The following is a 14984-nucleotide window of genomic DNA, read 5'->3' on the forward strand; positions in this document are numbered from 1 at the left end:
GCTTTTTATTTATTTTTTTTATTTTATTTTTTTTAATATTTTTTTAAAATTTTTATTTATTTATGATAGTCACAGAGAGAGAGAGAGAGAGGCAGAGACATAGGCAGAGGGAGAAGCAGGCTCCATGCACCGGGAGCCCGACGTGGGATTCGATCCCGGGTCTCCAGGATCGCGCCCTGGGCCAAAGGCAGGCGCCAAACCGCTGCGCCACCCAGGGATCCCCTTGATGGCTTTTTAAAAAAAAGTGGAAAAGGAGGCAGGTAGATCATCAGACATATGTATATCATATGAAACATGGATAGTAAAAGCATTAGAAGTCCATTTTATAGATAAAGCAGAGGCAGTTTTATAATGGGAAAGATGAAAGGTAAAGTAAAATCCCCAATGTGCATGGGTAGCATTTATTACAATTAACATTGTGGTTTATAATTTGGAAGCATATACTACTTTGCATACTTTACGTTAATTTAACATATCTCATATGTTGACTTAGAATGGCTAAAATATTTTGAAGCAAATTGGAAAATACTCTGAAGCAACTCACTAGATCTTTCATAAAGTGAACAAAAAATATGCAGAAAAAATATGCAGAAATTGATTTGGTGCTTAAATCAGAAATGGGTTTTGTGAAAGATGGTGGTTTACATTGTTAGAAGGACTAATGATGGTGAGGGAAGTACCCAATATCCTGGAACCGATGAAAGAATTCTCTAAACTCCATTATTTTCTTTTCCCCAGGGCACCAATTAGATTCTCTGGTATCCAGATGATTCGCGTCTTAGGTGGATTCCATAAACAATCAAACCCACAGCACAGAGACCAAGTACAATGGCCCCAATCACAGGTAGCACAACTGTGTAGTCAGATGAACACTCGTCCACTAAGAGAGAGAAAAAAAATATAGTATAGTGGGTAAGGTTTGGTGAGGAAAGACCAGAAAGAGTGGGAAGACTATGAACTTTGGAGTCAAACCCAAGACTGACTTTTTTTTAAATTGAAGTATAGTTGACACACAACCGGGCTTGACTTTTTTTTTTTTTTTTTATGATAGTCGCACAGAGAGAGAGAGGCAGAAGGAGAAGCAGGCTCCATGCACTGGGAGCCCGACGTGGGATTCGATCCCAGGTCTCCAGGATCATGCCCTGGGCCAAAGGCAGGGGCTAAACCGCTGCACCACCCAGGGATCCCCCCGGGCTTGACTTTTAATCCCACCACTAACTGTGTGAACTGCGATGAGTACTGAACTTTGCAATTTCCTCATTCATAAAGTAAGCAAATAAGATTATCTTAATCTTTCAACAGCGTTATATATTATTTGCTTGCAATTTGTCCTCTGCAAAGTAGAATGTGCTTACATAAAACAGACTGCCACTAGAGTACACGTGATATCTGGAAAACATGTGATATTTATCTGTGTTTTCAAAAATATAAAACATTTTTGCTACACTTAACGTTCTTTTTTATTGCTTTTAATGAGCTAAAAATATTAGAAAAGTACCTAATTATTTATGAGAACTTAGAAATGAAACTTTATAAATTTGTCAAACTTTCTTTTTATTTCGTTAAGAGAGTACTTATTCAGTTCATTTAAAATGTAATCAGCCTCACCTGGGGAAAGATGGAGAAGCCTGAGGAAAAAAGGGAATGTGATTGAATACAAATAAGTAGAGAACTATATCTATATCTTATTCAAGGATAGATAAAAGTCAACAGATGAATGGATAAAGAAGATGTGGTATACACACATAATGGAATATTATGTAGTCATAAAAAGGATGAGATCTTGACATTTGCAACAACATGGATGGACCTAGAAGGTATTACACTCAGTGAAATAAGTCAGATTGAAAAAGACAAATACCATATGATCTCCACTCATATGTGGAATCTAAAAAAATAAATGAATAAACAAACAAACAAAAAAGCAGAATCAGACCTACAAATACAGAGAACAAACTGATGGTTGCCAGAGGGAAGGGGTCAAAGGAAATGGGTTAAAATGGGTGAAGAGTGGAAGATACAGACTTCCAGGTATGGAATGAATAAGTCACAGGGATGAAAGGCACAGCATAGGAAATAGAGTCAATGATATTATAATAGCACTGTATGGTGACAGATGTAGTTACTTACATTTGTGGTGAGCTTAGCATTACGTATAGAGAGGCTAAATCACTATGTTGTACACCAGAAACTAATATAACACCATGTCAACTTGAATAAAAAAAAGAAAAGAAAAAATCACCACTATATGTTAAAGGGGGGAAAACCAACAGAAAGAAAAATGAATATAGTAATACAATGTTTTTTTTCATAAATAAAGAAGAAATGAAGATAGATTTGCTTGCATTTACATAAAACCTGGAAGGATAAGAATGCATGATAAACCAATAAAAGTATTTATAGGTGGCTAAGGGGAGAGTGGAATGGAAGAAAAACATGGTGAGGGCAAGGATTTGTAAGGTAAAACTGCATGTTACCTTAGTTTTAAAGCAAATGCAAAGAAAATTTTAATCAAAATTTCAAATATTTGAGTAGTATCTTATAAGAAAAAAAGAAAAAGGACAGATAAGAGACTATATCCATGAGATCCTTGCTTAAACCAATATTAAAACAAATCAAGGATTAATTCTCACCTGAGGTCAGAATAAAAAGAATCAGGAAGGACCAGGGGGGAGGGAATGATAGAGACTCCAGAAAATGACACATCTGTACAAGACAGGAACTGTGCTTTTCCTACACTATTTGATGTGGCAGTGGACAATATTTATATAATTTTAACAATATATACATTATTAATTTAACAAAAAACAGTGATATAACCATAAAGGGAATGGTGTAAGAGTATGAAATCATCTGCCATAACAAGCAGTTTAAAGCTAATAAATTAAGAAATAAGAAAGCTTTTTAACTTGTTAAACAAGAATTATTGAGATAGTTATCATAAGAAATTATAAAAATTAGTTAAAAGTACTTTGTCTCTTAGAGGAAGGACAGGGATATGTTGCTTTTCATGATAAGCCCTTTTGGAGTACACAATTTTGTTACATATACCTTTTTTAAAAGATTTATTTATTTATTTTAGAGAGACAGAAAGAGCAGACACACATGAGGGGCAGAGGGGCAGAGGGAAAGAGAATCTCAAGCAAACTCCCTGCTGTGTGGAGCCTCACATGGGGCTCAATCCCACGACCCCAAGATCATGACCTGAGCCAAAATCAAGTTGGACATTCAACTGACTGAGCCACTCAGGTGCCCTTGTTAAATATATATATGATATATATGGATATATATGATACATACATACATATCAATATGATATATATATCAGTAAATATGTTTCTGAGATTTAAAAAAGAACATCAACAAATTGAGTTTAATTCTATTAAAATGATTTGGAAAAAAATACAAAAATGTCAAAACAAAATGTAAAACATATACACTAACATAATTCCACCACTAGGAACTTATACTAAAGATATATTCATTTAAGTACACAAAGAAATGTTACAATAATCTCAGTTCAAGAGAACAAAGTGGACAATCTACATATCCACCAAAACTGTAAAATGGCATATCTGTACAACAGAATATAATGGAGCCACTACAAAGAATATGCTAGATCTCAGCATGCTGATGTGGAAGTTCCCTAAGATCTGTGCAGCTTTGCATGAGTCCAAACAAATGTGCATGTGTGCCTGAAACGAAAAGATATGCAAGATGCTGGGCAGGGGTAGGTGGGAGTGGAGAGCAATTTCTACTTACCATATAGTTTTACACTATTTAATGTCACATTGCATAAATATTTTTAAAATGCAGAAAAGTACACAAAGAAAATAATTATCTAGGGTGCCTGGGTGGCTCAGCAGTTTGGTGCCTGCCTTTGGCCCAGAGCATGATCCTGGAGTCCGAGGATCAAGTCCCACATCAAGCTCCCTGCGTGGAGCCTGCTTCTCCCTCTGCCTCTGTGTGTCTCTCATGAATAAATAAATAAAATCTTCAAAAAAAAAAAAAGAAAGAAAGAAAAGAATTATCTAGTCACCACAGTCCTTCCACTTGAATGAATCACTGCCAACCTTGAAGGCATTTGCTTCATCTGTACATACATGAGAGTGTGTGTGTGTGCACATGCGTGTTTATGTATATGCTTAAAGAAACATCACTATTTTTTAAAATAAGTAACTATAAGTAACTCACTATAGTCACTATAAGTTCTCACTATAAGTAACTAAGATGATCTACGAAAGCTCACAGATAAAACTGCAAAAACTATAGGAGAGGAAGAAATCTCTTCCAAGATTCTTCCAACTGGTTTAAAAATTACTATTAATAGGAAAAAAAATCTAAGTTTTATTATGTGTGCACAGAGGGTTGATATTGAAATTGATACCCAAAGAAATAACCAAGAAAGACAGTTTTGATACATTTTAGACAAATAGATAATAGGTTTATGAGGAATTGACAGAATAAAGGAAACAGATGTTTGGGAGCTTCAATTAGTAAGGAAGTTTAAGTGGAATTTGGACTAAGATAGCAGATTAGCAAAAGGTAAGGGGTTTTGTTTCTATAGCTTTAATGCCTTTAAAGCTCCTTTCTCTAGTGATAAGTCTTTTTACTTTACTACAGAGAGGATAGCTTTCATATGGGAGATTTATTTCCTGCTTTTAGGGCAACAGAGGAGGATCTATGAATGTTGTTTCCCAAGTAACTTCAATTCAAAATAATCAGTATGCTGTGGTGGTACATTTTGGGCTGCCCTCACCTGAACCCTTTACAAAACCAATCACCTGAAAAGCACCCATCCAGAAATTATCCTTGCTAAATCATGGACAAATATGACTTCAGATGTCTCTCTATAAGGACAGAGATGGGTAGAATAATAAATACAAGTACTTTTATTAAAATAGAATCATGCAAGTGTTATTTAACCAAAATTGTTGATTTTAATTTAACTTCATTTCATTGAGAAAAAAAGCTAAAGGAAAACTGGGACAATTACCAAACTTCAAATAAATGTATCTTTGTCACAAGATGAGAGTTACGAAGATCATGAAAGATCCCTGTAAGGTTCAAATAAGAGATTATAAATACACACTAAAGGATTATGAAATGCATTAAGAAGGTTATGAAGTGAATGACAGACATGGATTTTCTAAACTGTGTTTTCAATTTAGACAGGATCTATTGATAGTGTTTTTGAAAGATTAGCACTAGCAGATTCTCCCCTAGCTCTTTTCTTCCCAACTCAAATTTTGAACATATTATTTTTTTAAATCATTGTTTGAGTTTACATTATTTCAATTCTATTTGATAACTGCCATTCCTATAGTTAAAAAAGTTTGTTTCAAATATATAACACATTGGCAATTCAAAGTCAAAATAATTCAAAATGTTGTAGGTTGAGACGTTCCACTTTCAGCCTTGCCCCATCTTTTTAATTCCCCCTGTCATAATCACTTTATTTATTTGAGAGAAAGATAGAGAGAATGCAAATGATGGCAGGGCTTGAGGGAGAGGCAGAGGAAGAAGGAGAGAGAATCTTGAGCAGACTGCACTGAGAATGGAGTTAGAGGCGGGACTCAATCATCATCCTGAGATCATGACGGGGGCTGAAACAAAGAGTTTGATGCTTATCCTGACTGAGGCACCCAGGTTCCCCAACGATATATTTTGAGTAACTTCCCTACACATATATAAATATGTATGTTCTCATTCTTTCTTATAACTGTATTCTTTTGTGGGATGTATCTGTCCCAGACTGATGAACACTTCATTTTTTTTATTTTTTGCTATTATAAATAATGCTATAATGAATAACCATGTACATATTTCATATACAAGAAGGTGTGACCTTATGATAGATTTACAGACCCATAGTTGTTTCATGCTTTTTATATTTAACCACTTAAATAGATTAAATCCCCCCCCCTTTTTTTTACTGTGGCTTCTCTATTCCTGAGAGATACTTGTTTATAGCCTTCTTTATAATGTGGCTTCTCTCTGATCTTACCAAATTTTATTGTCAAACATTTTTTTTAATTTTATTTTATTTTTATTTATGATGGGCACACAGTGGGAGAGGGAGAGAGAGGCAGAGACATAGGCAGAGGGAGAAGCAAGCTCCCAGCAAGGGAGCCTGATGTGGGATTCGATCCCGGGTCTCCAGGATTGCGCCCTGGGCCAAAGGCAGGCGCTAAACCGCTGCGCCACCCAGGGATCCCTGTCAAACATTTTTTAAAGAAGAGCTCATTGGTGTTGTATCCCTTGAATTATTTCATGTTTGAAGATATCTGTCTACTATCTTAATAAATAATATTTTGGGGTCACACTTCTTTCCCTTAGGGTTTTGTAGACATTGGTCTATTGTTTATTTGCTTTAAATTATTGTAGATAAATCTGAGGGCAACTTTAACTTTCCCCTTTATAGGTGATATACTCTTTTGAGGAGGAGAGAGAATTCATATGTCTAAGGAATTATCTTTAAAGTTCTATAGCTTAGTTTGGATGTATCTCAATACTAAACTTTCTGTGTCAGTTTTTTTTTCCCCCCTGGGACACACTATGCTCTTTTTTTTCCTGGGACAAACTTCAATAATTTATCTTAAGGAAAATTTCTGAAACCATCAAGTTTATCTTTCTTCTATTTTTAACTCTCTATTTCAGAGGCACCAATTATCCTTACTTTAGATGATCTGAATATCTTCCATACCTAGCACCTGCCCTATAATTTCATAATTTTAATTTTTATCTCCATTAACTGCTGATTTCAGTTATTTTCTCTATGAAGATAATTTATATTTCAGCTCTACTGCTTCTGCCTCTTACTATTTCTATTTATTATTAGGTGTTGCTTTGATACTCAAAGTGTTCACTTGTAGGAGTGAAATCTCCCATTCACCTCACTCTTTCATTATAATACTTCATCCATGATTTCTCCTTATATGGAATTCACACTCTTATTAACTGATACTCAGCAAAAACCAATTGTCAGGGACTTCTCTCCATTCCTAAAGTTATGTTTTCTTTGCATTTTGTCAACTATGTTCCTTTCTAACTCTCCTTTAATTGTGGTAAGAGAGACATAAAAATTACCATTTTAACTATTTTAAGTATACACTTCAATAAATACATTCACATTTTTGTGCAACCACTATCCATTTTCAGAACATTTTTCATTTTGCAAAACTAAAACTCTATAGCCATATTTTGATCTAATCATATTATTTTTATATATTTTGCTGCAGAAAATTTATATATTTTGCTATATTTTATTTTTAAGTAATCTCTACCCAAGATCTTGCTCACAACCCTAATCTTGCTCACTCTTAAGCATCTTATCCATGACATTGCATTTCCTTCAATATCATTTGGGTAAATTAGGGCCTTTCTGCCCATTATGTCTGAGATCAGTTAATGTTTCCCATTGAGCAACCTATTTGGATTCTATCTTCTTTTTTGTACCTTGAGAATTAGCTATAGCCTGGGTGTAACCTGTGATCTGGGGTTGGCTCCCCAGTTCACTTCCATCAGTCTCTGTGTTGACTCTGCCTCTTCACAGTACCCATTTTCACTACTCCTAGATGAGAAGAGATAAAAACGACCGTCTATTTCCCTCCAGTTTTTTTAGGAATGGTAGTAAGCGTCCATAAGATTTCTTTTTTCTCTCATCATATGGCTTCCTGGTGAGTGTGGTGGGGGGAAGCAGGTGCCCAGAGCCCAGCTATGCTGTCCACTCAACTGTTCTTCTGAATCTTGTTTCTTTTTTGTTCACCAGTTTTAAAAGGTAATCGCAATAGATTGTATCTCCACTGCTACTGGTGATTTTAAACATTCTTCCTCGCCCCTCCCCCCATTAGATAATGAGGAAGGAAAATTCTAGTCCCTATTTTTTTTAAGATTTTTTAAAAAAATTTATTCATTCATGAGAGACACACACACACAGAGAGGCAGAGACACAGGCAGAGGGAGAAGCAGGCTCCATGCAGGCAGCCTGATGTGGGACTCGATCCCGGGACTCCAGGATCACGACCTGGGCCTAAGGCAGGCGCTAAACCACTGAGCCACCCAGGGATCCCCTCTAGTCCCTATTTTAACTCTACTTTTTCATTTCATATGTTTCTATAATATTTAAAAGAAAAACTTAAACCATCTTCATGTATTTCCTGTTTCCATTTTTTTCTTAAAAATTAAGAATCAGTACTGCAGAATAAATCATAACCATTTTAAACAGTTAATGAGGCAAAACCAAAATTCAGACACACATTTATACACATTCGCTAATCAATGTCTGTTTTGAAATTCATACATAATTCTTTAATCACAACACATTTGTGAAAACCTAGAAACAATAAAAATTCTCAACAACTCAGTAAGTATATTATTATATACTGTTCATAGCATATTCATGATAGCAGCCATAATAATGACACTTTGCACCTTTGCACAGAGAAATGCTTATGATGCACAGGTAAGAAAGGATTCCAAACCGGGTTCTCTGTATGCTCCGGTTTGTAAAATATGCATGTGAGGGAAATATATCAAAATTAACAATGGCTAGGTTCTCTCCAGGTGAGCATTCGTGAAGGTTTCTATTCTCTCTAGGTGGGTTGCAGAGGGAGGGGTGAATTCAGGATGCTCCACCCTCCACGGAAGAGAAAAATGGGGGTCTAGACCTGCAGGACCCGCAAGCAGCAGGTGCGCTAAGGGCAAGGGGCAAGCGCGGCCTGCAGGGGAGTCTCGCAGGGGTGGCCCCGCAGCGCTTCCCGGGAGCGCCCAGCACCTGCCGCAGACCCCAGAGAGTGCCCAGCAGCGCCCTGCAGTAAGCCGCACACCCCTGGACCCCGAGGCCGCTCCGGGGGATGCCAAGGGCCCAGGGCCGCCTCCCGCCCCTAAGTGAACTGCCTTATTCCTCTCTTCTTGATTTTAATTCCCCTTCTTTCCCCATGTGCTGTGGGAGAAATTTCCACACACTAAACCAGTAACCTTCCTTTAGTCATTCTCCCGGATGGTCATGGCTGGGTGCGATACAGGACCTCTGAGTTACCCCCGAGGTGGAGCTAGAAACAGGAGTTGGAGGGGGGGATGGTTGATTCCTGCTAGAGGAACCTGTTGCAGGGCCTGCTGGAGATGGAGAGACACGGCATCTCTCCGAAGGCTAGCCCTTGCTGGTAAACCGGGTCACAGCCCAGATTTCCCTCAACATCTCCTGTTGTAAGGAGGGAACAGGAATGTCCTAACACTCGAAACATCTTAGGGGGATCCCTGGGTGGCGCAGCAGTTTGGCGCCTGCCTTTGGCCCAGGGCGCGATCCTGGAGACCCGGGATCAAATCCCACATCGGGCTCCCGGTGCATGGAGCCTGCTTCTCCCTCTGCCTGTGTCTTTGCCTCTCTCACCATGTCTCTAATGAATAAATAAATAAAATCTTTAAAAAAATTGCAAGCTATATTTGATAGAATTTTCCTCCACTTATCAATCTCTCCCAATCAGGAATCCCTGGCTTATGATTTTTTTTTGGTAAATGTTTGCTTACAAGGAAAGTGGGTGGTGCCTTCAGCTTAGGTCATGATCTCAGGGTCCTGGGATGGAGCCCCATGTCGGGCTCCCTGCACAGTGGGGAGTCTGCTTCTCTCCCTCCCCGCTGCTGCTCCCCTTGAAAAAAAGGAAAATGGATAATAATCTGGGGTAGATCTACCTATTCTTTCTGTTTGCCATTCCTGATTCTTTGGATGCTTTGACCCCTGGTCATAATGGCCCAAATTAACAAAATTACAAGGATAGGCTAGAATCAAATAAGAATAGAGACAAAGTAGGAAAAAAATGTGAAGGAGGCAGACTACAAATGAAGGTGAAAAAATTGGTTAAGAATGTGGCAAGTTGAGAATTATATGAAAGGGGAAGGACGGGAGGGGATGAAATGAAAAGGTATCTTTTCTATGTTTCCCTGTGGGCACTGCTAAGGCCAGATGTATGTTGCTGAAAGGTTTTATTTCTCATCTCTGCTATGACAAGGTTTCCTACTTGCTCACTTCCTGCTTCACAGAGGTTCAGAGGTAGAGGAAGAGCAAGTGTGTACCTTATTTTTTAAGATCACATGATTAATTACAGAGGCTTTTCAAACCTTCATCATGAATTTTTAAGTTTCCTCAAGTTGGATGTTTTGAGACCAGATGACAAAGTGGGTGCCACACCTACTAAGAAATTTTTAATATTTTTATCTTAGCACTGTGGTAAAGGTCCTAAATGGAGGCAGAGATTTCAAGATTCAGACAAAACCTACAGAAATCAGGGGGTCTGAGGCCAGCAACACTTTAATCCTTCCTCTGTTCCATGCTTCCTAGCAAGTATATCAGAAGATTTTTGTAGGCACATTTTCAACTTTATAATGGAACTCAAAGATAAGTTGGGTTCACATTACAGAAATGGAATATACAGCTAAACTTTTAGCTAAATCTATATATGAAAATTGAGAAGTACTCGTAATGTTTTTAGCTATTATGAGAGGAAGGTTTTAGAAACTGAAATTCAATTCCTAGACATACATAGAAATCTTTTTTTTTTTCATAGAAATCTTTATAACCTGTTTCCCCAGAAGGGAAAAAAAAACTTTCAGAAAGTCACCTTGGTCTGCCCCTGGCCTTCTGCCTAGAACCTGCTTCTCTCTGTGGAGAAGTTGCATAGAACTCAAAGCAGAAGTTACATAGAAACTAAAACCAACTATAAGGAAGCTCTAGTCAGGGGAATTGAGAAGAGGGAGCCCAATAGAGTATATATTTCTATGTTGAATTATTGCAATTTTCTCTTTTCTCTCTGCAAGTGGGAAAGAATCTATTCTGAAATCTTGAGTTTTAGATATTACTAATAGGATCTTAAAAGTTTCCAAATATACCTGAGTTTCCCAGTACTCAACAGCTCGGAAAGGGAAAGTTGCAGATGGTATTTTCTGACTTTTTGATTGAGTATGTGTGTGTGTGTATATTTGGAGGAGGCAGGATATGTGTTTTGGTTTTACCAGGAGAATGCATCCTATTGTCGAGAGTGGTGGATATGAATGAGTTAAAGTAGCTGATTTTTTTTTTAGATTTTATTTATTTATTCATGAAAGACAGAGAGACAGAGACACAGGCAGAGGGAGAAGCAGGCTCCATGCAGGGATCCCAATGTGGGATTCGATCTGGGGACTCCAGGATCACACCCTAACCTGAAGGCAGGTGCTTAACTGCTGAGCCACCCAGGCTTCCCTAAAGTATCTGATTTTGAGATTGGTATTGACTCAAAGGAATGACAGGATGGAAAGTTGGACAGAGAAACTTGGCCCTAAAAGCTTTGTGGAATCATACTGTCACGGAAACTCATGTGACCCTTGTCCCTTTGACAGCTTCACACACAAATAACAACTTGAAACTACCCCCTGCGTCTCTGAAGTTTATGCTTGTGACATGAGGAAGACTCGACTTACCATTACCAAAGTGGTCATCTTCGAAATCAAAGGCTTGAAATTGGACATTCATTGTTTTCATTTGAAGGTGGGTTGACAGCTGGATGCTCTGTTCGCTCACACATTTGAAGGAATGCCCAACCCCAGTCTCGAACATCACCACAGAGCTTTTCATTCCTTGGTAGATTTTCTCTGAAAACACAAGGATGACATATAACCACATCTTAGTATGTATCCATTGAATTTCAGTTGTTCCCGGGTGGCCCATAGGCAGTTAAATGGCCTTCGTTCAGATGTGGCCTTCAGGGTTTTGCCTTTTCCTCGTGAAGAACCCCTCTGGTGCTCTTGGGGACTTTTTTCTGGTATTATGTGGTATAGGCGGGCAAACACATAAACTGGAATGTACTAGCTTTGGAATGAGAATTTTTAGGACCTTTTTCTTTAGTTGTCTTAAATCATTGGGGGCAGCATTGGTGGGGACTAGTGTCAGTGCTTGGGGACTACAGAGAAGTGCCCACAAAACCCTCAGAAATAAGTGACGGGCACTGGGGGGCGGCACTTGATGGGATGAACACTGGGTGTTATTCTGTATGTTGGAAAATTGAACACCAGTAAAAAATAAATTTATTATTTTAAAAAAAGAGAAGTAGGTTGCTTTCTGTGACAGTCACATGAACCCTTAATGAATCAGAATAGACATACACAGTCACCAAGTGGAACATTTGCATATTACCAGACTGTATTAATCTAGCAAAGCAATGGGCTAATCCCATCATTAGGAGGGGTTGTTCCATCCATCCATAGAAACATGGTAAAGAGAGCAGCCTATCTCTGCCCATCTGAGTGCTTTTGGAAGAGAAAGACCTGTTCAAGGACTGGCGCTCTACTATGACAGGTATACCCTTTTCAAGGAAACATATGCTTCAAGGCAGATGGGGCTAAACATCTTAATCATATTATTAACTCCATTTGCTGTAATTCTGTTCACCAAACACCCTTCTGATAATACTTTGGCTTCTTGAATGGGAGAAAATCCACTGGTCAGAGGACCCAGCTGTCTAGTCCCCTTGGTAGTTACCATAAGAAATAGTTCCATTATAAATGCACATATTTGCATTTTGATTTTATACATTAGTTTCATGACCTTGGTTTAAATGTCTTCTTGAAGACACAGACAATACATAAGGCGGTGCTGACAGCCCCCGCAGTTGAGGACCAGACTATGGACCTTAGTGAATTCACCAAAGTTGTGCCTGCGAGGAATACCCACGGGCTGCTAATGAGGGAACTTGAAAGTCTCCCTCCTTTCCTGCCTCTGTGGGTGTGTTTGCCTGTGTCTAATGTAGCCTTCCATATCAAGGGTCTGCTTGCTATGCAGAGGGGGCCATGCAAATACTCTGCATGCACTGTCCTAATTCTCATACAATCTTTTGAGATCGATTCTACTGTCTCCATTTTACAGACAAGGAAATGGAGAGTTGGAGAACTGAAAACATTTGCCTAAGATCCTACAGCACAGCTAGTAAGTGATATTTGGATTCAAGTAGTCTGATTCTACAGTCTGCTGTCTTGACCACTATCCTATTGTGTCTCCTGACCATTACTGTACTATGTACTGTAGATTCTTGCATATATACATGCAAAAATCCCTCATGATGCACTCCATTATCCACGTGCACTACTACATCATGTCTTTTTTTTTTATAAATTAATTTTTATTGGTGTTCAATTTACCAACATACAGAATAACTCCCAGTGCTCATCCCGTCAAGTGTACATCATGTCTTATATCCAGGGTAGTCTACTACTATGACTCCCACTAACATTACAACAATCATTACCTCTGTAATTACCGCTACCACCACCACTGATGTGTAAATTATCATTATTGTGATTTCTACAGCTCCTGCTACTACTGCTGAGTCTGGAATTGTTGAGTTGTTGTTCTATCCCCTTTGTCAGCCTCTAGCCTAGCTTCTGGTCTGACTTTCCCTTCTCCTGTTTCTTGAGACATTACTACTCTATTGCTGGTTAAAATTTAGTCCATGCTTTGTGATATCATTTGCTAATTTATGTTAGAATTCACAATATGTATTCCCCAGCCTATATGAGCACCCTTGTCTAAGTGAGGTACTATATATGAAAATGAGTCGTCAACTTGACATCTTACTTACTTTTAACCAATAATCATTGACAACATCCTCTTGAACAGCATCAATAAAATATATCTTATATTTTAAATAGACATTTCTCCACATTTTCATCTCTTGGCAAGTTTCTTTAGTATAGGTTCCTTAATAAGATAAGCTTAAGCTAGTCAAAAGACAGAATTTTAAAAAGGAGAAAAAAGGCATGTGTGGTACCTGGCACAGAGTAGGTGCCAGCAATGGTTTGTTATCCAAGTCTGGGCTTTCCAGAGAAACATTTGAACCCTTGAGAAACTCGTCTGAATTGACTGGGAGCATTACTTTCCTAGACAGGAACCTTAGAGGAGTTCTCTCGACTGGCCCTACTGTGGCTAATTCTCTATATAGCAACCAAACTGAATTTTTATAAATGTAAATTTGATATACCATTTCCCTACACCAAACCCTCCTATGGCATCCTTTCACACTTTAAACTAAAATCCAAAGTTCTCACCTTACCTTACCCACAAGCCCTACATGGTCTGGCCTGGATGACCCTCAGACCTTATCTGCTGCTTTCTTCACTCTCTTGGGCACACACAGTACTTGCCACTCCCTGAACAGATGAGCAAGTTCATTTCTAAGGATTTGTGTATCTGTTGTTCCTGCCAACTGAAAAAAAGGCTCCTCCACCTGAAAAAAAGGCTACTCCAGCCCCCAAATGGGGATACCTTTCTACTCAAACTTCCCCTCTTTAGAGATACTTTCCTCTCCTGAGGGCTTCCCAAAGGTCCTACCAAGAATATCTTTCCAATCCTCTCCCCCAGGACCTGCTTGTGTTTGCTCATAGAACTTAACACTACTTAACTATTATAATTTAATGTGTCTGTTTATGGTCCTCTCCCCACTTCTAGAATGTAAGCTCCATGACAGCAGGAACTATACATTTGGATAATAGGATTTCAATTACAGGGCTTGGCACCTAGCTGGCACTAACTACAGTTGTTTTTTTTTGTTTGTTTGTTTGTTTGTTTGTTTTTTGGAGGTTTTTTTTGTAGCATGAACGCATGATTCCAAGAGTCTAGAATAAATTGCACCATCAATAGCAAATCTGCCCAAAAGTCACTAAACTCCTTACAGTTGCTGATAATGATCCCTGACATAATATACTCCAGCCTCCTTCATGAGCAGATGAGCAAACTGAAGCAAACAAAGATGTTTTCCTGGTTACTTTCTCAGTCTGTCTCTCCAAAGCAGCATCAAAGATTAGCAAATTCAATGGGGTGTGAAATGAGCTAACCTGAAACACAGCATCACTGCTAGTGGAACGGCCTTCTCTAACTACTTACCTGGATTTGAGACCGTCAAATAGGCTCCCACTTCACTGATATAATATGAGTTTTCATCCTGTAAAACAGCAGTGTA

At 38.4% G+C, this 14984-nt stretch overlaps 1 protein-coding gene across 2 annotated transcripts in view; it reads right to left on the minus strand.

Annotated features, from left to right (window-relative positions):
• Positions 1-228: 228 nt before the first annotated feature.
• The window catches only part of LAMP3 (lysosomal associated membrane protein 3), a 48899-nt gene continuing 34143 nt past the window's right edge, over positions 229-14984 (minus strand). For both annotated transcript variants that reach the window (XM_055307655.1, XM_055307654.1), the window contains exons 4-6: positions 14909-14966; positions 11455-11625; positions 229-880 (exon numbers count right to left, since the gene is read on the minus strand). In XM_055307655.1, the coding sequence (XP_055163630.1) occupies positions 747-880; positions 11455-11625; positions 14909-14966 (363 nt within the window). In that variant the 3' untranslated portion in view covers positions 229-746. The remainder of the gene's footprint in view (positions 881-11454; positions 11626-14908; positions 14967-14984) is intronic.

Source organism: Nyctereutes procyonoides, unplaced genomic scaffold, assembly GCF_905146905.1.
Source record: "Nyctereutes procyonoides isolate TBG_1078 unplaced genomic scaffold, NYPRO_anot_genome, whole genome shotgun sequence".
NCBI lineage: Eukaryota > Metazoa > Chordata > Mammalia > Carnivora > Canidae > Nyctereutes > Nyctereutes procyonoides.